The following is a 23,892-nucleotide window of genomic DNA, read 5'->3' as shown; positions in this document are numbered from 1 at the left end:
GAATGTTAAATAATAATCTAAATAACAATAATTGTAATAAGTTTAAAAATTATTTGACCGTGATATATGTCTGAACCATCCCTGGAGGTGTTTAGGCTATTAATGTGTATCAGATTAACGTTCATAAAACACAGTGTGTGAGCTACATATTAAAAAAAACACCAAGTCCCAGAAGACACTACACCATACGTCACATCCGGTTGTCGTCACTACAGTTTAATCAAAGATGGCGTCCAGCTAACGACAATTCCATAGTTTTGGTAACATAATGTTGTCAAACCGCAGCAGTCTGTCTTTGTTTTGATCCGCGCCGTTTAAAATCTTAGACTGAATAGTTTGGTAAAATCCAAATCTCCGCTAGGTTACGTAATAGCTAGTAGTTCTCCCTGCTTTGGGCTACAGCTTCCTGATTCTCTGAGCAGGAAGTAAACATCACGTGACTCGGAGAATCAGCTGACCCTCCGTAGACGTCTTTACGAGTCACGACTGCGGGCTTTAATTCATCCCTCTTCTTCTGCAATCTCCGGGTAAATAAACATCGGTGTAACACCGACGACGCGCGACGAAAATCGCTTGAATGAGGATAAACGTGTCTTTTACTTCGTAGAGTTATTTTTTATTTTTTGTGTTTGTCTTTTCCAGGCCCGAGCGGGACAGCGGCGACCATGGCGCTCAGCGATGCTGATGTACAGAAGCAGGTACTGAAGCCTTTTAACCTTCAGAAATGTACCCTTTCACTCCAGATAGTGTAGATGAACACGGAGCACTGCTAAATGCCTTGTAGCAATAATGAAAATGATGTTAGTTGTTGTTATTTCACTTGGATGTGAGTGTGTGTGCGTGCAGGGGGATGACATTGAGGGAGCTGCAGTTGGTTAGCACTGAAATACACTGCACAAAACAAACTTGCAATCTATTATTTTTTACACTGGTGGGGTTTGCCAGATATGTTTCTTTTGAAGATGAGCAGCCATTTTGGAATTCAGCTCAAATATAACTAACATGTAGAGGATTCATTTCCCCCAAACGATCACATGATGAACACATGCCAGGCCCTATGAGGAACTTGTCCCTCCTGGGGCCCGTCTGCAACCCATGAAATAGAAGAGCCATATGATGAAACACAAAGTGAAGAAACGGCCTGATCTTAGGGGTGTGTCAGCTGAAGCGGAATGTCCAGAAACATTCATCAGCATGATGGGAAAACCAGACAGCAGCTTCACTTCATAGCTGGGCGAGAAAAGATTCCAGGCTTTCCTTACGAGAGAGCTGAAGACGTTTTAAACATGTCAATATTTGATCCTCCAAAAAACTGGTTGGAAGCGTGTGTGTGCGCGTGTGTGCATGTGTGTGTGTGTGTGTGTGTGTGTGTGTGTGCGCGCGCGCGAGTTCTGATTCATGTCTCCTGCCTGCAGATCAAACACATGATGGCCTTCATCGAGCAGGAGGCCAATGAGAAGGCAGAAGAGATCGACGCAAAGGTATAGCAGGTCAAATCACACAAATTCATCCACCATTTTCCCATGTTTTTACCAGCATATTTGATCAAATCTCACTCACATATTTCCGAGATTGCACCAGATTATTTTTAAGATTACATTTGAGGTTAAACCAGTATGTTTGATAATCTCTCACCAGCATATTTCCAATACTATACCACTATATTTTGTAAAAAATTTTACCAGAATAATTTCAAGATTGTACCAGCATATTTGATCAAATCTCACTCACATATTTCCGAGATTGCACCAGATTATTTTTAAGATTAAATTTAAGATTAGTCCAGTATATCTGATAAAATGTCACTCACATATTTTCAAGATTATACCAGAATATTTTCAAATTTAAACCAGTGTGTTTGATAATCTCTCACCATCATATTTCCAATATTATACCAGCATATTTTTAGAAGAATTACCAGCGTAATCGATCAGATCCGACCAATATTTTTTTAAAGACATTACCAGAATATTGTCTAGATTATTCCAGCATATTTTCAAGATTACACCGGCATGTTTGATAAGGTCTCACCAGAATATTTGGTAAAACTTCTTATCACCTGGCAGCATCTAATTAAAAATGGAGCAGTAAAACACCATGAGGAGAGACTTGGGTTTACTGCTGCAAACGCCGTGGTTCGATCACATTGCTGAATTTATGGAAATTGAATGAAATTTATATTTTCTCTGTGATTATTCAAATTGTCCCGAAAGAAGAAGAAAGTGCAGTTGGTTTTTTTTTTTTTGGGGGGGGGGGTGAAAATAAAAGAAAGATAACTTCCCTGTTGGAAACCACCACCGTGGCCATTTCAGTTCTGAGTTTACGAGGCACACATGAATGCACCATGAAATCCCTCGTTTAGAGTCCATGGCCAGCGAGTCACCAAGTGATGTAAACACACCGTTTTTAAATGGAGACGGAGTGATGGCCCCTGAAGTGGAGAGAGACAGACAGACGGACAGAGACAGAGAGACCCCACCTCTCCTTGCCAGTGACCAGACTCCAACCTTTAAAGACTGTGTCTCCTCCTGCAGGCCGAGGAGGAGTTCAACATCGAGAAGGGTCGCCTGGTGCAAACGCAGAGGCTGAAGATAATGGAGTACTACGAGAAGAAAGAGAAGCAGATCGAGCAGCAGAAGAAAATGTGAGTCATGACCACATACTTCCCATCCTCGGCCTTTTTAAGAGCAAAGAGACGGCTGTACGGGTGACAAAGTTTCCTTAATTTCATTTAGTCGTTTCAGAGGCTCTACACAATGACTCTTTTGTAACCTAGCCAGACTGTCTCCAGGGTTTCCACAAAAAACAAACTTGCAGATGCAATATTTGTTTTATTTGTCCTCTAAAACAGCCAAATGTCCAACCTGATGAACCAGGCTCGGCTGAAGGTGCTGAAGGCCCGCGATGACATGATCTCTGTAAGTTTTCATACATCCTTCTGCCGCCGTGGGGTCGTAATGAGAGGCGGATCCCGTTAAAAATGTCCGTTTTGCACCTCCAGGAAATGCTCAACGAGGCTCGCCAGCGGCTCGCTAACGTCGCCAAAGACCCAGCCAGGTACCCAGCTCTGATCGACGGCTTGCTCCTACAGGTTAGTGTCCACTGTGGGCTTCTGTGGGTTGGAGACGTCTTGAAACAGATGTTTGATAACCTTGACGTGTCGTATCAGGGATTCTACCAGCTCCTGGAGCCTAAAGTGACCGTTCGCTGCCGTAAACAGGACGTGCAGATGATACAGGTGAGTAGAGGCTCATCAGTGGGAGGAGGATGATGTGTATTTTGGGGTGGGGGGGTGGGGGTATATAAAGAAAATAACCTTGCGGCTCTTGTGTGTCAGGCGTCCATCCAGAGGAATATTCCCATATACAAAGCAGCAGTGAAGAGTAACCTGGAGGTCCGCATCGACCAGGACAACTTCCTCTCCCAGGACATGTGAGCATCGTCACATTTCAGCCACAGACCTACAAACTAAACCGAAGCACTGATGAGTTCTTTTCGTTTTTGTTGTCAGTTCCGGAGGTATTGAGCTGTATAACGGCGACGGGAAGATCAAGGTGTCCAACACCCTGGAGAGCAGACTGGACCTGCTGGCTCAGCAGGTACGAAATAAACACACTTTATATAAAAGATGAGTTTTAAAAAAAGCCTGTACGTTCATTCAACTCATGTTTATTACAGATCTTTAGGTTCCTGTTTTTAGCCACAATGTAACTTATCTAGCTAAATAAGGTGAAAGAAAGAAATAAGGAGGCTATTCAGAGTGCGGCCGCGTCTGCCATCCAACTTGTAACGACTTCTTTGTTGGTCAAAGCTCCACCCTCAACGTATCATCGGCCTGGCAACTTTTGTGTAATGAGATTACTTTGTGCTGAACAAGCCTTTTCTCAAATTAAATCTTCCTTTTTAAATTACAGGAATGCAGTTAAGCAACCACATTGTCTTCAGTTTTACTGTCCAACCGGCGTGTCAGGTTTCTGAAAATGGATTAACTTCTGTTTTATTTTTATTCACTTTGATTGTTTGTTTTTAACCTTGTCTTGTAGTTTCTAGTATCTTGTGTCATCTCCGGTGTGATGTTGCTCAGCACCACATTGTTTTTGCAGCCGAAAAAAAAAAAGCACTCTTGGAAAATAGACTTTTCTTGTTTAAAATGACAACTTTTGGGCAAATGTATACATATTTGCCCTGCTCCCCAGAGGCGGACAAACTGATAGATACCCTTCTCTCCTCTGTGCGAACGTTAGGGAGCTGAGACCATCTAGCTGCTTGTTAGCTTAGCACAATGAATGGTTGTGGATGGTAAGTGCTAGCTTACATCAGTTAGAAGGATCAGGATCTTTGTTTGTCAAGAAGTATTTAGTGTCATATTCTCTTACAAAGGTAGCCATGATTAATAGTAGTAGTAGTCTCTATTCAAGTTGTAAGCAAATGTCTTGTTTTGCTCACCAAAGTTTTGAGGTGCTGCGTCGAATCACTGCGCCCAGCCAGGAAAGTAGTTCCGGTTTTGTGTCTTGATTGTAAATCTGCACTGTCTGGAAACTTTAAATGCTTTAATAGTGAATAGTAACCCTGGTCATATTTCAGAATGTCTTTGTGTACTTTTGACAGAGGGATGCTAACATTTACCATCCACTGCCATTGATCGTGCTAAGCTAATTTGGTCATATTTCAGTATTTTTGTACTTGAGTTCATTTCTGTGTTTTCCAGATGATGCCTGAGATCCGAGTGTCTCTCTTCGGGGCCAACCCGAACCGCAAGTTTCTGGACTAAGAAAATCCGTTCTAATTGCAGAAGAACTCTCCCCCTTTTTTTCCTTTTTTTTGGTTTGTTTTTGTCACGAACGACGTCATTCCTCTTGTCCGTGAATTGAGTTTCTGATGCAAAAGAGACTTGTTGTTGTCGTGTGATGTATTGCTGTAGTATTCTGTGCATTAAGGGACATGATAGACGCTCAACATTACAAATGTTCATGCTGGACGGTTAGTTTACCGCTCCCCCCCCCCCCCCCCCCCAAGTATCACTCTGAGGGTGACTCGTGGGATGTTTTCAACAGGTCGCACTCTAAGTGGATCAGTCTTCGTGACAAACATTCACTCCAAGTTACACAGGGGCATTGTTCTGCTAATGGGTGTCTGCTTTAACCAATCACGGAGGGGGGGGGGGGGTAGAACCCTAGAATTACACTCAAAACCGACCATGACCTTAAAGTGTTAATTTATTGATAAACTGTCATGAATCTTAAGAGTGGGTGATATCAATCCAGAGGATGCACTGTATGTATATGAGGTTTCCGGAATAAATTATGTATGTGTGGTTGTTTTCTTCTTCTTCTTTTTTTTTTCTTTGGGGTTTTGTTTCCAAACTGAAAATGTTCTATTGTGTAAATGTACAACATAATAAAATCATTAGTATCACTCCTCTGGCTCTGGTTTCCCTCCTTGTCGCCGTCTTGACGTACAGATTTTTTTCTTTTCTTTTTTTTGAACATTTATTGGCCATTCATGCTTCATCCATTAGTTATCACATGCTATTTGTCAGACAAATGTCCCAATTATCCGGCTACTGCCTGTATTTTGCTGACATGTAAGACTGACGGCGTCTTGTGGAAGACTAGCAGAGCCTTTTTGGACGCCTATGAGCGAGGACGCGGGACACAAGAAGCTCTGTCTCCCTTGTAAGTAATTTAAAGTAGATTTAAAGACTTTTAGAAAAGATTTTATTAGAGGAATGCGTGTCCGGGTCTTTTTTCCCCCCTCTGGCTGTTCCTGACTTGAGGAGTGAGATCGCTTTCTTAAACTGTTCCGTTTGGGCTGCAATCCAAGCTAAACCGCAGTTAAATAAGTTTGTTGAATTTATTCAACCGCAAAGCCACAGAAACAACCTTGCCTCTGAGGTCAGTATTTATACCTCACACGGTCTTTCTTTTCAGCAGCAGCTCGCAATGACGAGTGTGATCTAGGAGGAATACAGCGCCCCCCTGTGGCACACAAGGACATGGTTACCTCAATCTTCCAGGTTGTAGTCAGACTTTTACCCCTTTTGTGGGCCGTGGTGATTGAGGGGATGCCTGATCCAGCACAAAGGGACTTGCTGATGCGTCAGGAGGCGTACAGACAGACGGGCGGACGGGTGACCCTGACCCCGGTTGAGCAGAAACTGGACGCCTACCTCCGTCGGTTAAAGGAGCAGGAGATGTCAGCGTCCCTCTTCCCCCCTGCTATCCACTTCTTTAAAGCAAAGCCACTCATCCAGAAGAGCTCGATCTTCAAACTGCTGCAGAAGATGCCCAAAGGTGATGTTACAGCTGTTTTACTCTCAAAGTTTCAGAGCAACTTTTACAGTTTCTTTTTTTTTTTTAAGAATTAAAAGTGTAATATTTGTGCTTGGATTAGTCACCCTGGTATGCTGTGAGGCCCAAGTTTTGGTTCACCTGCAAAAATGTCACACATAATATACAACAATACTACAGTTAAATGGTTGTAAAGGTACTAAATGGACAGGAGCAGTTGTAAAAGTACTATTAAGACATGCAGAACGTGGTTCTGAAGTTGCACAAAGTGACTAGAAATTTCTACAATGGACGCAAGAGTCCTGTGTCCAAGTTTCCTGAGTCCAGACTTTTGAATCTTAAGTGAAATAATGAGCCTGTACTTTTTTAATTAAAAGCACAGAACCCTAAATGAACATCCCATTGCAAGTCCATCACTATGAATCTCTCTGTAATTGATAATACATGGAGTTTTATTTAATTTTGTATCTGTGGTGCTCTGCCCTGTTGTGATGCGTTTAACGTCACCCGGCAATGTTCGGCGAGAGCTGACGGGGCGAGCGAAAGAAGTAACAGCCGGGAGAATAAAGTAAGAAGAAACAAAGAGGATCAGAACGAAAGAAAATGAAGCTGGGCAACAAGACTTGTAACTTTTCTTCATCGGAAAGCGAGTTCTCTCTCGCGCGTGCTATCAGTTTTGTTGTGGTTCCTCTCGATTCCAGAAGGGGGAGACAAAGTTCTGTGTGCGAGCTTTAAATTTAGCCAAGGCGCTCATCAGTGTTTCTAACCCAACCGCCTCTTTTTCCTGTTCTTCAGCTTAAGTAAAGAATGTATACTGAAGAGCAGTCACAAAAAAGAATCAACACAACGGAAAGACAATTTTGTCTGACATCTGGCCGACGCTGGAGGGATTCAAATGTGCCCGGGGCCACGAAACCTTCTCAGTGGTGACTTTTCATTTTGACATCCCCGTGCGTCAATGTTCCTGCTGTTTGATTGACAGGTGCAGCCCTCCACATCCACAGCACGTCTCTGGTCAGCGTTGAATGGCTGGTGAAAAACGTCACCTACAGGCCTCACTGCTACATCTGCTTCACGTGGGACAACTCGGTACGCTTCCTGTTCTCAGACCGCCAGCCCTTCCCCCGATGGGACTGCTTCTACTGGCAGCTACTGGAGACCTTAAGAGCCAAAATAGGAGACCCTGCAGGTTTTGATAACAGGTAGAAATCCTCTTCACGTGTCCAGATCTAGTAGAGGAACTTCACTTCACCTGTTCATGGGGGTTGTTTTCTAGTTTAATGCAGCAGCTCACACTTTTCACTGAGGATCCAGATGGCGTGTACCCAAACCAGGATATTGTGTGGGAGAAGTTTGAGAAGGCCTTCATCGCAGCTGCTGGGCTGGTGACCCACGCCCCCGTGCTGAAGGACTACCTCCTCAAGGGTCTGGAGGAGCTTCACCATGACAACGTCATATATCTGGAACTTCGTAGCGGTCTGTCAAAGGTTTGTTCACATCCGATCCCCGCTTCTCTGTAGGAGCCGCAGTAACGGAACCTCTTCCTGTGTTTCAGACCTACGAGCTCGACGGGAGAATCCACGATAAAGTTTGGACCCTAAAAACGTTTCAGGAAGTTACAAAGAAATTCACATCTGATCACCCAGACTTTCTCGGCGCTCGTATCATCATATCTGTCCACAGGTGATGTATGACGCAGGAGGAAGGAACAACAGATACTGAGATATTAGCAGATATTGAGATATATTAAGAAACAATGATAGATAAATTACTAGCTCTCACTATCACAGCCATATTGTGAATGTTTAAAATGTATTTTCCACAGTTTAAACCTACTTGTGTGTGCTTTTCGTGTTTATTTTTTTTCAATTTAAAGGACAATTTTCCAGTTTACATTTTTTAAAATTTGCGAAAGAAACGACGCGCCGCAGTAGCGGATAGAGATCTCGATGCGCTCTCACTTGGCCCCCGTGGAACCCACGTTCTTGCTTTTCATGTGTGTCATGTGGTTCTTCATCAGAGCTCTGAGTGTATCTGAGGTCAAAGCTGCAGTCAAAGAGGCCATTCAGCTGCAGAGGGATTTCCCTGATGTCGTCGCAGGGTTTGATATGGTGAAATGAAAATGTCTGCTCTTCATGTCCTCCGGTAGCGGCGACTGTTCGCTTATGTTGGCCTCCAGCTAACAGGTTTGTTTGCAGGTCGGCAGGGAGGACAGAGGGGGGACGCTCTGGTACTTTAGGGAGGCCCTGTCGCTGCCGGCCGAACTGGGCGCCACCTTGCCGTTCTTTTTTCACGCGGGGGAGACAGGTAGGTGGGAAGAAAACAGTCAGATATCATTTGTATTGATACTTTACTATGAAAACTACGAGAATGTGAAGAAACCAAAGAAAGTGACAGACAATGTATCACATTATCATGTAAGTAATACTGACAAACCCATAACGCCCCAGTTTTGCTCTTAATTCTGGTCACGTGACCCATCAACCTCTTTAATGGAAAAAAAAGGCATTACATTTTTAATCAAATTTAAGTGTAAAGTGTCATATTTCTTACCACGACTTACATTTTTAATCTAAGTTGCTGTATGAGCTCATGAATGTATTTCAGTCGACAGCTCCCAGTCGTTCTGCCCCAGAAGCAAAGATAGAAATGACATCCATTTCATTATTTGACGCTTTATTTGAACATGGCTTCATAAGAGCGACGTAAAACTGTCGTGAACGTGTCATAGATATTCACGACAGCGGTCATAAATGTCCAGGACTTGTTTATTGTCTTTTTTTCTTTTTTGGTCGTGAAAAGTTGACATTGTTGAAGTGACATCACCAGAAGTTGTCCCGCTTATGACAAGTCGACGTGAGGGTGAATGGCAAGTTGTCATTACCGTGACATCACAAACGAATTCAATGACAGTTTTATGTCAAGTTAATGACAGTGTAATGTCGCTCCTACGTAGTCGTACTCCAGTAAAGTGGTTCCTTTTATTGATTACATTTCCTGATGACTTCCTCCGTGTGTTTCTTGTCAGATGATGAAGGCACTGACGTCGATCAAAACATTCTCGACGCCCTCTTGTTCAACACCACGCGCATCGGGCACGGCTACGCTTTAGCACATCACCCTCTTGCCAAAGAAATCTCCCGAAAAAACAACGTAGCAGTGGAGCTGTGCCCCATCTCCAACCAGGTCAGACGAGCTGCGATCAGCCGCACCGACGACGTTAAAATGTTAACCAGCCCGTCGTCACGTGGGTGTGTTTTGACCATCCGAGGTTCTGAAGCTGGTCTCGGACCTACGGAACCACCCGGCAGCCGTGCTGATGTCAGAGGGCCACCCGATGGTGATCAGCTCTGATGACCCGTCTATGTTTGGCACCACTGGCCTCTCCTACGACTTCTATCAAGCCTTTGTGGGGATCGGAGGGTTGAAAGCAAACCTGGGCACCCTGAAAGAACTGGCTGTGAACTCCATCAGGTCCGACTCTGATGTCTGTCTGTTAACCACTTCCAGTGCGTCTGTGTTGTCAAAATTTGGGTTCTCAAAAATACCGACGGTATCATCAAATAACACGGAAGGAAATTAGATGTTTTGCTAAAAAAAAAAAAGGAGGAATTACTTGCCCCCCCCCATGACCCTTAACAGGATAAGTAGTAGAAAATGGATGGATGGATGGATGGATGGATGGATGGATGGAAGGATGGATGGATGGATGGAAGGATGGATGGAAGGATGGATGGATGGATGGAAGGATGGATGGATGGAAGGATGGATGGAAGGATGGATGGATGGATGGAAGGATGGATGGATGGATGGAAGGATGGATGGATGGATGGAAGGATGGATGATGGATGGAAGGATGGATGGATGGATGGATGGAAGGATGGATGGATGGATGGATGGAAGGATGGATGGATGGATGGAAGGATGGATGGATGGAAGGATGGATGGAAGGATGGATGGATGGATGGATGGATGGATGGATGGATCTTTAATTGGAATCAAATTTGGTCTTTTTCACAACATTTTCTGGAATCCAATGGAATGCATTAAAGTTTTATACCACGATGAAAGCCAGGCTGCCTTTAATCTGCTCAGTATAGCAGATTAAAGGCTGTCCACCGGTTTAAAGAAGCACCTTTATAATTTATAATTTCCCGTTCCGTCTCCCCGCAGGTTCAGCTCCCTGCCGGCTCATCTCAAGGACAGGGGTCGCGCCATGTGGCAGAATAAATGGGACGCCTTCGTTAATGATCATTCATGATGGCAAAAAACACTAAGGATCCTGTTTGACTTGAACAAATGGATGACTGTTTGTAGTAGCTAAAGCAAACACTTGGAGATAATCTAATGAAAACTACCAGCTACAGAAAACTACGACTGTCGAGGTTGGACGCACTCCTCTCCAAATATTCGAGGAGACGCCGGAGGGCTAAACTGAACACCCCCCCCCCCCGATCTGTGAGAACGACACCAAAATTTTCAGACAATTAAAAGCAAATCTTCAGTGTTTATATACAAGTAATGACCTTGTGTAAGAATAAAAAAACATCTTGATATCGATTTTAAACTTACGCTGCCAGATACCATGTTGTTGTTTGCAAGGTGAAGGCATCAAAAACCTTGGTTGACACTTTCCTGGAAAACTGGTGAGAAGGCAAAAGTCTTAAAGGAGCCTTTCAGATCTTTTAAAATCCCGCCCACGGTAACGCTGACCAGTGGAGTTCATGCTCCGCGTGATCCACGCTGTTTCTCATAACGGCAAAAATGAATGCGAGGTCAGTCGGCCAACTTTCCGGAGCCGTTGTGAGGAACGGCGTTGAAGGTGCTGAGCAAAGATTCCGCCGGTCACCGGTATGTGGCAAATATGGCTTCAAAAAAAAATCAGAACTATCCCTTTAAGTGTGTTCTTTGGGGGGCGGGGGGTAGCAACTCATAAACATACTCGTGACACCCCTAAAAAAACAAAACCCAAGTATTATTCAAGTGTATTTCAGATTTTGTGTCACAAAGTAACATTTCAAACATGTAATGTGAGCAAACTATCAAAAACAGAACTTACTCTTCCGCTGCACGACTGATCGGAGTCATCCAGGGCCAAACGTGAACTCTCTCTAAACCTGTTAGAGTTTTTGCAAAGTTCTCATCTGGTCCTTGTAGTTTTGCATCTTCCAGCTCTGACCGCTGCACCACTGAACAACAAGTTTAAAATGTCCTTTCTCATGGGGGGCGATCTCCAGGCATCTCTTTGTCTCTCTGTTTTGTACAGACGATCCCTTGAGGTTAAAAATAAACAGAGTTTTATTGTAAGTTTGCCCCTCTGAAATCCAGATTTTGTTTTTGAATTTGCAAAAAAATTCAAATCAGCCTTAAACCTGTTTAAAATCCCACAACATGTGGAGCTTCTTCTGCTGGGCTAACTTGCACTCAAACAGACCTGGGGAGACCCCCGTCCCGGGGTCCACCAGGCAGCGGTTGCTGTTGTACTTGTGAGATTTGATGCCGCCGATGTAGATTTCTCCACTGGTGCGATAGTAACAGTGCTACAACGCAGAATGAAAATTATCCAAAGTAGAGCTCAATCATTTTATTTTGAAAAAAAAAAAAAGGCCATTCGGTGAATCTGTGAGTGTACCTGAGGTGTGTAGTAGTGGCATCGGTATAGGATGGGTGTGTTCCCAGGTTCGGGACCCTGGTCCACACAGAACCCTGGCTTCAGACCATTGATCATCTGCCAAAATAAGCAGAACTTCAACCAAGTCCTCAATTTTAAAGCTAACGATTAGCTTCCATACTTTAGCGAGCTCGTTTTACTCGCCGCCGCCGTCGTGCTTATTTGAAAGAACTCAGACGTGATGTTGTCTTTACTCACCGCTCCGTAACCCATCAGGCCACTCAGAGGGTCCAGCATCGGGTAAACATGCTCCAGGTACCACTTGAAGGGTTTGCAGTTCAGCCTCTCTCTTAGCTCCTTCCTCTCCGACACATCGCCGATGTCTATCCCGTGATTCTAGGAGGGAGGCCATGAGGATGTTTACTGAGTGTTAAAGTGTTTGCACTCCTTGTATAATAAAGTTTGTGAAGGATTGATAAGGAATTGGTAATAACCTCCATGGGTAGGCTCCATGCAATGTTGACATTGTACTTGTATTCGTCCAGCCACACCTCCGCCACACGTAGGGCGTTACGCCTGACCATGGTGCTGAGGTCTGGGAGGTAAGGCTTGAGGGCTCGTTCGATGTGAGCGATCTTAGAGCAGGGAATAACTTCGATGCTCCCCCCGCAGAGCCAAACCTGCAAAAAAATAACACAAACGCCTGTTCTTTCCATTCTTTTGTCTTTTATTCTCAACGCGTATGTGGCAAATGTCAGGACGCAGCTGTACTTCGAATGGTTTTTGGTTGAAAGAAATGGCAGAAAATGAACGTGTAGCCTCAAAACAAACACACACAAAAAAAACTCCACATACAAAATGTGAAGCGTCTTCAAGTCTTACCCGGATACCGAGCTCCACATTTTCACCCCCATATATTTTCATTCCACCATCAAGGCTTCCAATCTCTCCGAAGAACTTGCGATCAGCTACAAGTATCCCCATGACGGAGGGGCTCCTGGTGGCAGAGCGAGAAAATACACCCCCACCTCATGAAAGATCAGTCTATCGATAGTTTTTCACTGTTTCTACCAACCTTGGAGCCCTGCACAACATTCAAATGTGTTCTTTCCTGCTGGTTTTAGCCCTCAATTTAGTCTTACAGAGAGCCAGTTTAGCCTGACATCTTTGCTTCCTGTCAGTAAGATGACATTTAGGGCTAAAAAGAGATTGTGAAAGAACAAATTTGTACATCAGAACATTTCATGACTGAGGCCTTGCTCTGATATGTTTACTGAAATTTGATGAATGTAAACCGCAAAATGATTTCTCAATTTTTTTTATATATATTTTTTTTAATGAGTGGAAAACCTCCCTGTGTCTGCAGGGCTGAGTGGGCAATCTTTGAGTTTCAAAACACCAAAAACTACTCCTTTAAGTGCCATGATGTTTTGTTTCCCAGCGGTAACTCACTTGCCAGGATGCGTCTCGTCCTTCAGCGCGTACCAATCAGGTTGGAAGGACTCGTACATGCACCAGAGAGCCCAGTCGAAAGCATGAGCTGCGGATAGGTAGGGAATCAGGGTCAAGTCATCGAACTTGACGTTGTCAAACACTGGCGTCAGTATGATGGTCCGGTCCTCTTTAATGCGAGCTAACAACGGCTCCGCCCTGGACCAACAGTGAGGATATGATGTCACGATGTCATCATAGAGACAAGGATGGTTATAACAAAACTCCACCACCAACCACTGCACGTGGACTTCAACGTGAGCGTCCAAGATGGCCACCACATCCCCGACGGCGGCCCTCCACCCTGACAGCCTGGCCTGCGTGAGGCCGAGCTGCTCCGAGTGCCGGACTTTCTTCACCAGGCCGGGCCGCTCCTCGTGGATGGAGTTGACGTATTCATCCAGGTTCTCCATTAAATCCTCTGCAAAGATGAAGACAGATGAGTCATGACATCAGTGGATCCCAGAAGAGCCAGCGCTCGCTGATGACATCAGCAAATAAATAAATAAACTAGCTCAGTATTTTGGGAAAAGTACTTGTACCTGTTGCTGAAGGTCAACGTCTCTACAATAAAGAGTACTCGCAGTAAAATCTACTCCCAGTAAACGGGACATAGGTTATCCTGAAACAATTAACAATGCATGAAAAACACTTACTTTAATAAAAAATGTGGCTACGTTTGACCAGTTTCTTTTTTCTATTTTTTTAAAGAAACAGTGACTGCGCGGTAACGGCGGGTTACCGTTGCTGCTGTGATCGTCCACCAGGATGATCTCTCTCAGCAGGCCGGCCGGCGTCCTGTCGATGATGCTGCGAACGGCTCTTTTGATGACAGAAAGCGCTTCGTCCAGGTAGATCAGCACCACGCTGATGCTGGGCAGGTCATCCGGGTAGCTTCTCTCAGCACACCTTTGAGGAGCAACAGAGGAGTTCATTTTTGTAGTTCTTTGGCGTCTTAGGGACTGGTTCAGTGTTAAAAAGACAGACTGCTCAGTGGGACTGTTTCTTGGATATTTACGGACTAATTACACCTAATGATTGGCGGCGTTTCCTGACTTGTGCCTTCATATGTAAAATTTCACCTCAATGAAAAGTGCTACCTAATATTATGTTGCTGAAAGAAATGAATATGAAACATGAGAGGCAGTAAAATCCTGGACTCCATAAAATGGAGGAGGATGTAAGACTGGGGTGTCTTACTTTCCCAGTGTTTCACGACAATCCGTTCAAATGAAATAGTTAAAAGGAAATGCTCATTTTAGTAAAAGATGAATTGGTGTTACTAAGAGCAGATTAATCTACATAGGAGATACAAACTTCAGAGTGGGGGATTTGGACAAAGAGCCCGACGTGCTGTCTGACAGCTGCGTCGTCACGTCATCACCTGGCTGGTCTGGTGTCAGGTATCTCTCTGTTGAGGGGGAGTCTGTCGCTGAGGAAGGCGTTGTAGCCGTATCTGCGGAACAGCTTCTCCGCCTCCCTCTGCTCCTCCTCTGACAGCTCCTCACCCCACGTTTTGAACAGCGCTGAGTTTGGGTAGAGTTTCCTGACCACCTTCCTCTCCTTCTTCACCTCGGCGTCCTTCTGCCCCGCTGGTTCCTTCTGCTCCAGTTTATTCATCAGACTGACTGTGGACGTAGAGAGAAGGTGAGGGGCTTCTATCAGGCAGGCAGGACGGGCGCCGCTCTGTCAGAATGAATAAAGCACGCCTCATTTCCCAGGCAAACAAATCCTTCTCAAGAAGAGCAACCACCACAATTCCTGACTTATCATCCAACCGATGACGAATCAAGTCAAAGGACACTTGGGGCCCAGTTATGGGGCTGACAGGAGCCGCATTGGGACCAGTCGCTCAATAGAGGACCCTCAAGGGTCTAGAATGGCAGCGTGTTATTTGCTTTGCTCGTTTTGCTGAAGTCAAAACGAGCAAAGAGAGAATGTTGGTCTCGTCGCACTTGTAAAGAATAAAGACCCCCCCCCCATCCTTTCCTCTGTAAATATCAGTTCATTATCGATGAATTTGACTGAGTTCTGGTTGAAGCGAAGTCAATAAAATGGTGAAATATAAGTAATATTTAATCAGATGTCATTAAAAATAATCACCTTTTCAAGCAAGTTTGGACATCAATATTTTGTTAAATAATTCGAGAAGGATTTGAGTTAAGAGAAGGAGGACAAGGATATAAAATAAGAAAAAAAACAGGAGGGTTTAGGTCTTTCCAGTGAGCCATGTATTAAAAGGTCCTCCTCCTTCAACGGTGGACAGTTTGTGGGAATTCCCCTTTGTTTTCTGAACTTGGAATCTGCCACCCGCCAAATCTTTCTACAAGATAATGAGAGAGTTTCTTTGTTCAGAATCCTCCAGAATATAAAAATCCATCTATCTACGCGTCTAGATCGGCCGTTTCGCCTGAGACTTTGACTCACGCAGCCGGTTCATGTCTTCTTCCATCTTGTCAATCCTCTTGAGCATTCCTCGGCCCCTCTCAGAGTCATTGTGGTGGGCCCTCTGGAGTCTCTCCGAATGGGTGTGCACCTCCCTCTTGATGGAGCTGAGGTACAACATGGCTGCAGCTACAGAAATGCCCAGAAATGACACTTTGACCCAGCTGGACCTCATCCTGGTGATCCTCTTCATGTCACGCGTCTTCCTTGGATGTGGAATTGGAAGAAATAAGGAGGAGAACGTTAATCCTCTGCCGTGAGTTTCCCTCCTCCCTCCTCTTCCACACACACGATTACACACCTACAGGACAGTGATAGACAGCGATGTGAAGTGCTACCTGATAATCCTGAAGCTCACGCCAGGTGTCAGCAGGGGAAGTTTACGGTTCCGGTTCTGGGACATCAGAAGGATGTCATGAAATATAACCAGGAGGTTAGAAGAGCAGCATCCCTCTGCAGACTGGACGAGGTTTCCTCACTGAACGTTCGGGAAATGTAGTTTTAGTTCATTTATCTTTCAGCATAATCCATTAAAAGACATGACGACTACTTGGCCATTACAATAACAACACCTATACAACACGAAAAAATTCCACAAAATTGAAGACAAACTCTGGAAATATTCGAAATAACCCAAAATTCTAAAAGAAAAAAAATTAGTTAGTCTTTAACGCTACTTGATATGCAGTTATGTATTAATTACATTCTTTATATTATCGGTGATTGAAGTATCATCACCAACACTTAAGATGTTTTTTTTTTAAATTTAATTCATCTTTTTTTAAAATCCATTTGAGTTGTCTAAAGGAAATGAAGAATTCGCCTTTAGGTAAATTAATTAACTTAAAAATATTTGCATCAGGGCCCAAAGATGATAGCTATGATATATTATTGCTCCGCTGGACTTCTAAATGTCCTGATGTGTCCAGGCTCACATTAGGAAGTAGGATTGAAATAATAGGAGGTTGGACGTGTTTTTGGTTGCATGTTTTGATGAAGGAAACCACTAAATATCTTGTTGTTGTCTCGGGCGCGCTTGTTTTCCAGCCTTTATACACCCGTTTTTATGTGACCAGGAAATCCTGTACAACTCACAACTCTGCATTGCTTCTCAAGCTGGTGTTCAAACTCAAACAGGACACTGTATCCTGGTATGCTCTGCACCATCAACGATCTGTAATCCTTCGTCAACCAATAAACACATTGTCTTGACATCAGAAGTTTATATGGCGTATGATTAAATACAACGCCACCGTGACACTCCCTCAGGCTGTGTGCTCATCTGGCCCAGTCGGGTCAAGTCAAGTCAATCTTATTTGTTTAGCGCCAAATCACAACAAAAGTTCTCTCATGACACTCGACAGGTAGAGCAGGTCCAGCACCTCACTCCTTCAAGGAACAACAATTCTCCATGAGCAAGCACATCCTGCAACATAGGCGACGAAAACCTTCCTTTTAACAGGCAGGAACGTCGAGCAGATCCAGGATCAGTGGGGACGGCCTTCTGCTTTGACTGGTTGGGGGAAAGAGCGTAGGAGAGCGGGGCAGAGACAAAGAAAGATAATGGAGGAAGACAGATATGCAGAAGGAAAGAGAGGGACAGAGATAAAGAGAGAGAGAGAAAGAGAAGAGACGGATGGACAGATGGGGATGTGAGCAGGTGGTGCAGCTAACTGCAGCTATCACTAACTTTTCTTCTTCGCCGGGGCCTTCTGGCTCCCCACATCCCAGAACCCGGGACATTGCTTGTCATCTTACCTTAAATTTTGCAAACTTCAAACTAAACTGTTCTCATGTATACTGGCTTTAACTAAACAATCTTGCCAGTATTCTTCGTTAATTATTTGCAAACAGATACACATTATACAAGTTTACGTATAATTTTCATTTTATTCTGCAAATATATGTACACAATATACAAGGTCACTGAAGGAAAAGAGGTAGAAAGTGACTGCAGATGGCAATGAGACATTTTAAAAAAGTAGGCTCTGGTGACATCTAGCGGTGAGAATGCAGATTGCAACCAACGGAATTGTGCTTTAATATAAAACTTTTCCACACAAAAGGCATGTCAGTGACAGATTTTTTTCTTTTTCTTTATCCAAAGATCCCACAGAGCGAGAAAGATGAAAATCCAGATGCAACCATGCAGAAACTGACTTATTCCTGAAAGCTTCTCTTTGCGGGGCGGAGCTGCGCGATGTGTTCAGGGCGCCTGGTGAAGGTGGGGTGTTGAAAACATACTCCGACGATCCCCTAATTTTGAAGTGTTTCAAACTTAAGAAATCTTGAATATTTACAAGCATCTTAAAAAGGAAAATTGAACAATTAAAACTATCTTTTATAACGGCAGGTGGTCAGTGACTTGCAACACTGGGGTGAAGAGGCTTCACTCGAACAAGTCGGGACAATCCCAGTCGGAGACCCTGACCTGGAGACTTCACTCCTGGACCCTGGGTTGAGGAGGGACTTTTACCAATTTGTCCTGTGAACAACATAAAAACACCACAAAAAACAGCAGTAAAGTTAAATAAATAAATAAATAAAAAAGTCTTTATAACTTTTAAAAGACTTATAACTTTTTCATACCTGGTGGGGTCCACTTGGGTATTCTGCCCCCTGCTGGACTAACAGAGACTGCGGGTTTAGATGTGGAGACGGTGGCGGATGAAGCCGGTCGTTTGGCTGCAAGTCTAGCTGCCGGAGGACTTCTCACCGGCGTGGAGGCTGCTGAGACAAAGTAGCTCTCATCATAGCGTCAATGAAAGCAGAGTGAGTCTTTATTAACCCTTTGGTTCCGTAGGTATCAATCATAATCAACTGCAAACCTGCTGGCTGTGATGTGGACTTTGACGGCTTCGATTGCTGCTTTTCTTTTTTAAGCACGGGAGGCTTTTTGGTTCGCTCACTTTTGGTCGCCTTCTCCTTTTTTGTTTTTTTGATTTTCTTCAGAGTGAATTCTTCGTCCTCGCTCTCAGCTGGCTCGCTGAAATCCTCGTCACTCTCTGAATCTGGAAAGGTTTTGTTGTCGTCAATGCCAGCGAGAGAATTCACACCAAATTGACAGGATTTAAGGATGGGTGACAACCTGGAGTCGGTTTGGGTTCATAGTCCTTGTCTTCATCCTGAAGGTTTTTAGTCTTAACTTCAGCTTTAGATGCAGACTTTCTCTGTCTGGGCAGAGTGAGAGCGTCTTTGTCTGATGTGATTTCATCAAGACCTGCAGAAAAAAAGAGCTCAGACGATCCGAACTGAGGATTATTTGCTAACCTTGATGAGACTGAATGGATAATAAAAGGAGGAGGAGCCACAACAGACTAAACTAAGAGAAATGTACCCAAAAGTGAGGCATCCACGCTGCAGTTAGACCGGTGCAGGGACAATGGATCTGTGTTCTCATCTGCTGGAAGGTTAACAGCTTCTACAGACATTTAACCAGAATATATTTCTTAATAAAAAACAACAACTTTTTGGAAGGTACATTTTTTTAGCAATCCTCCCCAGAGCCAGACAAGAAGACAGATACCCTCCTTTCCTCTGTGGAGGGAGCCGAGAGCCACAAAGACCAGCTGGCTGCTAGGTAGCTTAGCACAGTGAATGGTAGTGGATGGGAAGTGTTAGCATACCTGTCAAAAGTCAAACAGTCAGACACGGTTCGGGATCTTTATTTGTCCAGAGGTAATCACCCTCATCCTCTCTTGAAGTCAGCCATGATTAGTTGCAGTGTTTGCTCTTGAAGCGGTAAACAAAATTTTGCTGGCCAAAGGTTTGCGGCGCAGCATCACGCTGCTGTGCCCAGTCAGGAAAGTAGTTCCGGCTATTTATCTGATCTTGAATCTACACAATCTTGTGAATTAGAATTGGTATTTCATCGCAAATCGTATGCGCAGCCTTAGTTATATTAATGTAGGCGAAATGTATTGGACTTTTGACAGTGGTAAGCTAACGCTTCCCATCAATTACCATTCAATGTGCTAAGCTAACTAGCAGCCAGCCGCCCTCAGCTCCATTATGCATGTGTATCTCCTCATCTGGCTCTGGAGAGGATGGACGATAAGCAGCAACCCCCCCCCCCCCCCCTCCGAATAGTAAATTGCGTTAAAAAAAAAACAAAAAGCTGCTACTACAAGATTTTACAAGCTGTAACAAACCTGTACTGCTGGGAGACAGTTCCTTTATCCCGTCGACATTATTGAGCAAGGAAAGCGTAATGGCGGCCTCCAGATCTCGATCAAATAACTTCTCATCCAAAGGTTTTCTGTGTGTGTGGGGGTGGGGTGGGGTGGAGGTGGGTGGGGAGACACAAGTTACTTGACTTGCTCCCAAATGTATACACAACAGTCTTCTCATAGAGTTTTCCACGCTGGTGTTGCCAAGTGCTGGCTCATCGGGGAGCTGCTGGGTCTTTGAGAATGTAGCAAGCGTGCGGTCTAGACGACTTGATTTGATAATATTAGGTTAAAATAACCACCGATTCTTAGAGGTTAGGACGCTATGTTCAAAATCACTACGTATAATGAATAACAACAGAATAATGAAATGAATCATTTTACTTATTAGCTGGAAATACTGTCGGTGTACTGGGAGACTTCAGCTGTGTGAAAAACCTCAGCTTACACAGGCTGTCTGTGGGTTAGGCTGCGTAGGGTTAAATGTGGTCTGAAATAATTGTGATACGTGAACATAGAGTGCAACCAGTCGGGTTTTTTAGTCTGGTTATGTCATGGCTGTTTGACAAGCAAACAAATCCTTGTTGCCCTTCATGTTCCTTCAAAACTGCGGTGGAAAACAGATGTATCTCTGTGCTTATTTTGAAGACGTCTATCCAGTAAATTCACTGCAGCAGCCAAGTCTGCGCGGACGACCGCAACTTGTTCTTTGGATCCTTCAGGGCTCCCACACATTTTCACAGACAGAATGTCAAAACTTTTCCGCGAAGAACCCATTATGTAGTGGACATTTGTCAAAATCAAACTTGAAATGTTTTCTGATGCACCATGGAGATGTTGTGTATACAGGAAAACAAGGTTGTTTTTTTCTGTGAATGTATAAAACATTTTTTTTCCTGCGGCGTCTCAGAAACTAAATACAATAAAAGAATTTTTTGATAAATAATTCCATTTTAAAAAATTATTCCTCTGAAATATTTGTATTATTTATTTCATGTCGCAGTATTTATAGTAAACTGAATGATAACTGTATTGGGGATAAAGCTGACAAGGTAAACAAAGTAAAACTAAACAAAGCAAATGGCAAAAATCTAATTTAAATCAAGGAATTTATACAAATTTTTATCATCAGCAAAAAATTCGAATAAAGACATGATACCAGTCAAGGCAACAAATGGCTTCCATAAGATTACGGTGATTTCCATGACCATTTTCAAACCTTTAGGTACATGAACAGGCATGAACTTTAGTTCAAACTCTCTAGGATTTCAATCAATCTTGTGTCTTTATCAGGCCTGGAAAATTGCATTATAAAATTCTAACTTTTCCAGGTTTTCCATGACCACGTGAGCCCTGAGCTTATATTTTTACAAGCTTTATTTTGTGAATTTAACCCCCGCATGTGCTGAGCATACTCTGCATACTGTGCGCAGTTTCTTTCAGTCTTGTCTTGCTGGAACAAATCATCCTGTTGTGTTTATAGCCCGACATGTCAGTCCCTACCAGCTGCTCACCTGCTCTTCTGGCTCAGGGACGACTGTGAGTTGGACTCTTGACTCGAGGGCTTGCTTGATGATTTTTGTTCCTCATGTTGTTTCACTCCCTCTCGGGGCTTTTTGCTGGGCGGAGCCATCGCACAGGTGAAATCATCATCTTCTGTCATAAAGAATAAAGAACTGTAGTGAGCGCGTGATAAGTGTAGATCGAGAACTGTCACTGTGCCTTTTTTTAATAAAAATCTAAACATCTTCTGTCTCTCTCTAAAAAAAAAAATCACATCTGATCAATACTAGTTAAAAAAAAGCATATTATACAACAGAAACCATACATTAGTGAGTTAATGCAAAAAATATTGATGGAGGAAAATCCATGACAGAATAGGTTTATGACTTTGCCAACCTCGTGATAAAGCTGTCATAAATATAAACACTCACTGTTGTCTTCTATTCTTACAAGGCTTTTGCAGATGCTTCTACTTCTGGAAAGGCAGGGGTTTTACCCAAACATTATGTAAAGTAACAACAATTGCATTTTAGTGGCTGGCTGGTTGTTTTTATGGTGATAGGTCATGAGCTAAAATATATTTTGCCATTTATTTAGAAGATTAGGCTGAATAAAGCCTGAAATTCCTGACTTGTATCAAAGTTTAAGGAGCAATCGTGAGACAGACTTGCTATGCAAGGTATAAAACAGTCTAATTTGATAAAGTCTTTCTTCCAGAAGCAGTTGTCAGCATGTTTGTTAGCATCATATATAGTAACAAAATTTTGCAACAAAAACAGAAGCCACAAAACAACACAAAGAGTGAAACAGCAAAGACAGAAATGTACATGCAGTAGAGGGAGATAGCTAGCTCACCATCGTCGAAGTCCTTCGATTCACAATAATTCACAGACTTGGTCTTCCTGTAAATGATAAATACCTTGTGAATAAACACGATCGCAAACAACCTGGCATCAAATATTGTGAATAAACAAGTGTTGACAAACCTCGATGGTCGATCCATAGTTTCTAACACTGTTAAATGCCGCTTTTTATTCGGCTAACATTCACTATCAACGTCCAGTTAGCAACTACGTCAGTACTCTCGGTAGCACAGAAGCTAAAGTTTGCTAGCACGTAAATCTAACCGAGCTTCAACCGTAAATACTGTCGAGTGAAAGCATGTGTGTGTTCATTAGAAGAGTTAAATGTGTCTATAACTAATAATCAGATCGATCGAAGCGGTCCACGCGAGCCTGTCTCGTTCCTGTTTTTAACCAGCCCGCCTGAATGACGGAGAAGTGACGCTTTGTTGTCGTATCTTACGAAACCCGACAACCGATTCGTTTGTTGTGAATGTTGTCGATCCCTGCGCTCCACGCAAAAAGAACAAAATACAGCGTTCAAAAATTCAATAAATTAGAAATTTATCAGACAACATGAACCCAAATCCAAACCCAAAAATGGGTTTTTATTTTATTTTTCTGACATTATTTAGTGTCGAATCTGCTTTTTGTAAATAGTTACCTGCTGAGGGGTATTAAGCATTGACGGCTGCGGCAAGACATGCAGAACTTTTTTGTCTGTAACGTTTCAGGAACCATCAACAAGTGCACATACAGAAGTTATTTATATTAATTTTATTATCAGTGGTCCCTTAGGATAACAACTTCTTTAGAATCTGTATTGTTCCCTTGTGGGAAATGTGCTCATTCACATTTTGGTCATATATAGTTTGAAATAAATGAAATTTTAATAGTTGTATCCCAAATAATCAGCTGTAGCGAGCAGGCCCTTAGCTTAGCTTAGCATAAAGACTTAATTCCGGTGTAAACGACTTGTGTGTCAAAAAAAGGTGACAAATACACCGACAAGAACCTGTCATCCCTGCTGTGTTCAAATAAAAATATTCATTTTAATGTGCCCTCATTTGTAAAACTGTATAAAAACAAATAGTTTTTTTTAGCCACTACATGCTATGAGTATGAACTATTTATTACTTTTTAAAAAGTGTGTGTGTGTGGGGGGGGGGGGGGGTGAGCGAACAATCACTATTGAGGATATTCATATAATTATTGGATTTGCGGGTAATTTATATCTATTATCATTTGTTCAAAGTATATTGGAAATCAGTGCAATCTAAAAATGTAGATGCTGAGAAATACCTTGTTAAGTGTTTACTGGATTGCGTTTCACAGAAAATGTCTTTTGGTGAATAGCGAAGGCAGATGATCTTTCATAATGTTTACTGTTCAGGGTGGCTGTATAATCAAAGTACTTTGTGTCTTTTTTCTTTGCGGGGATTTGCGGTGTTAAATGTGTCAATGAGTGACGAGTGAGTTGAGCCAGGCTGTTAAGTGTCCAGCAGGTGGCAGCATGATTCTGAAGCCTCCAGGTCTCACAG

At 43.2% G+C, this 23,892-nt stretch overlaps 4 protein-coding genes across 6 annotated transcripts; 2 read left to right on the top strand and 2 right to left on the bottom strand.

Moving 5' to 3' along the window:
• Nucleotides 1–244: 244 nt before the first annotated feature.
• On the top strand, nt 245–5,417 carry atp6v1e1b (ATPase H+ transporting V1 subunit E1b). The gene is made up of 10 exons (XM_086201922.1): nt 245–527; nt 643–698; nt 1,416–1,481; nt 2,535–2,644; nt 2,852–2,918; nt 3,002–3,091; nt 3,170–3,238; nt 3,338–3,432; nt 3,512–3,599; nt 4,709–5,417. The coding sequence occupies exons 2-10, from the start codon at nt 666–668 to the stop codon at nt 4,769–4,771; spliced, it is 681 nt and encodes a 226-aa protein (XP_086058048.1). The 5' UTR covers nt 245–527; nt 643–665; the 3' UTR covers nt 4,772–5,417.
• Nucleotides 5,418–5,568: 151 nt separating this feature from the next.
• On the top strand, nt 5,569–11,631 carry ada2b (adenosine deaminase 2b). The gene is made up of 10 exons (XM_086201923.1): nt 5,569–5,675; nt 5,931–6,293; nt 7,273–7,492; nt 7,567–7,777; nt 7,846–7,973; nt 8,311–8,401; nt 8,489–8,597; nt 9,319–9,476; nt 9,562–9,764; nt 10,464–11,631. Exons 1-10 carry the CDS (start codon nt 5,636–5,638, stop codon nt 10,549–10,551), a joined length of 1,611 nt encoding a protein of 536 aa, XP_086058049.1. The 5' UTR covers nt 5,569–5,635; the 3' UTR covers nt 10,552–11,631.
• On the bottom strand, nt 9,885–16,399 carry LOC147262757 (putative polypeptide N-acetylgalactosaminyltransferase 8). Of its 2 annotated transcripts, XM_086201921.1 has the most exons (13): nt 16,176–16,399; nt 15,820–16,043; nt 14,777–15,020; nt 14,135–14,301; nt 13,630–13,813; nt 13,354–13,551; nt 12,784–12,898; nt 12,396–12,581; nt 12,160–12,297; nt 11,923–12,018; nt 11,663–11,830; nt 11,350–11,563; nt 9,885–11,243 (listed from the first exon to the last, which is right to left on the bottom strand). In XM_086201921.1, the coding sequence occupies exons 1-12, from the start codon at nt 16,238–16,240 to the stop codon at nt 11,411–11,413; spliced, it is 1,938 nt and encodes a 645-aa protein (XP_086058047.1). In that variant the 5' UTR covers nt 16,241–16,399; the 3' UTR covers nt 9,885–11,243; nt 11,350–11,410. The 2 variants fall into 2 exon arrangements, with proteins under 2 accessions (XP_086058047.1, XP_086058046.1); XM_086201920.1 differs by having other exon boundaries at nt 13,354–13,813.
• Nucleotides 16,400–17,714: 1,315 nt separating this feature from the next.
• On the bottom strand, nt 17,715–22,816 carry rad51ap1 (RAD51 associated protein 1). Of its 2 annotated transcripts, none has more exons than XM_086202441.1 (9): nt 22,496–22,816; nt 22,365–22,411; nt 21,521–21,662; nt 19,989–20,095; nt 19,175–19,258; nt 18,926–19,057; nt 18,666–18,848; nt 18,427–18,567; nt 17,715–18,322 (listed from the first exon to the last, which is right to left on the bottom strand). In XM_086202441.1, exons 1-9 carry the CDS (start codon nt 22,510–22,512, stop codon nt 18,195–18,197), a joined length of 981 nt encoding a protein of 326 aa, XP_086058567.1. In that variant the 5' UTR covers nt 22,513–22,816; the 3' UTR covers nt 17,715–18,194. The 2 variants fall into 2 exon arrangements, with proteins under 2 accessions (XP_086058567.1, XP_086058568.1); XM_086202442.1 differs by having other exon boundaries at nt 17,717–18,322; nt 18,427–18,564.
• Between the last annotated feature and the right edge of the window lie 1,076 nt (nt 22,817–23,892).

This window comes from Aulostomus chinensis, chromosome 4 (genome assembly GCF_037954235.1).
Source record: "Aulostomus chinensis isolate RoL2024-O1b breed Wild chromosome 4, RoL_Achi_v1.0, whole genome shotgun sequence".
Classification (NCBI taxonomy): domain Eukaryota; kingdom Metazoa; phylum Chordata; class Actinopteri; order Syngnathiformes; family Aulostomidae; genus Aulostomus; species Aulostomus chinensis.
The sequence above is the reverse complement of the archived record's forward strand: the minus strand, read 5'-3'. Positions and strand labels throughout refer to the sequence as shown.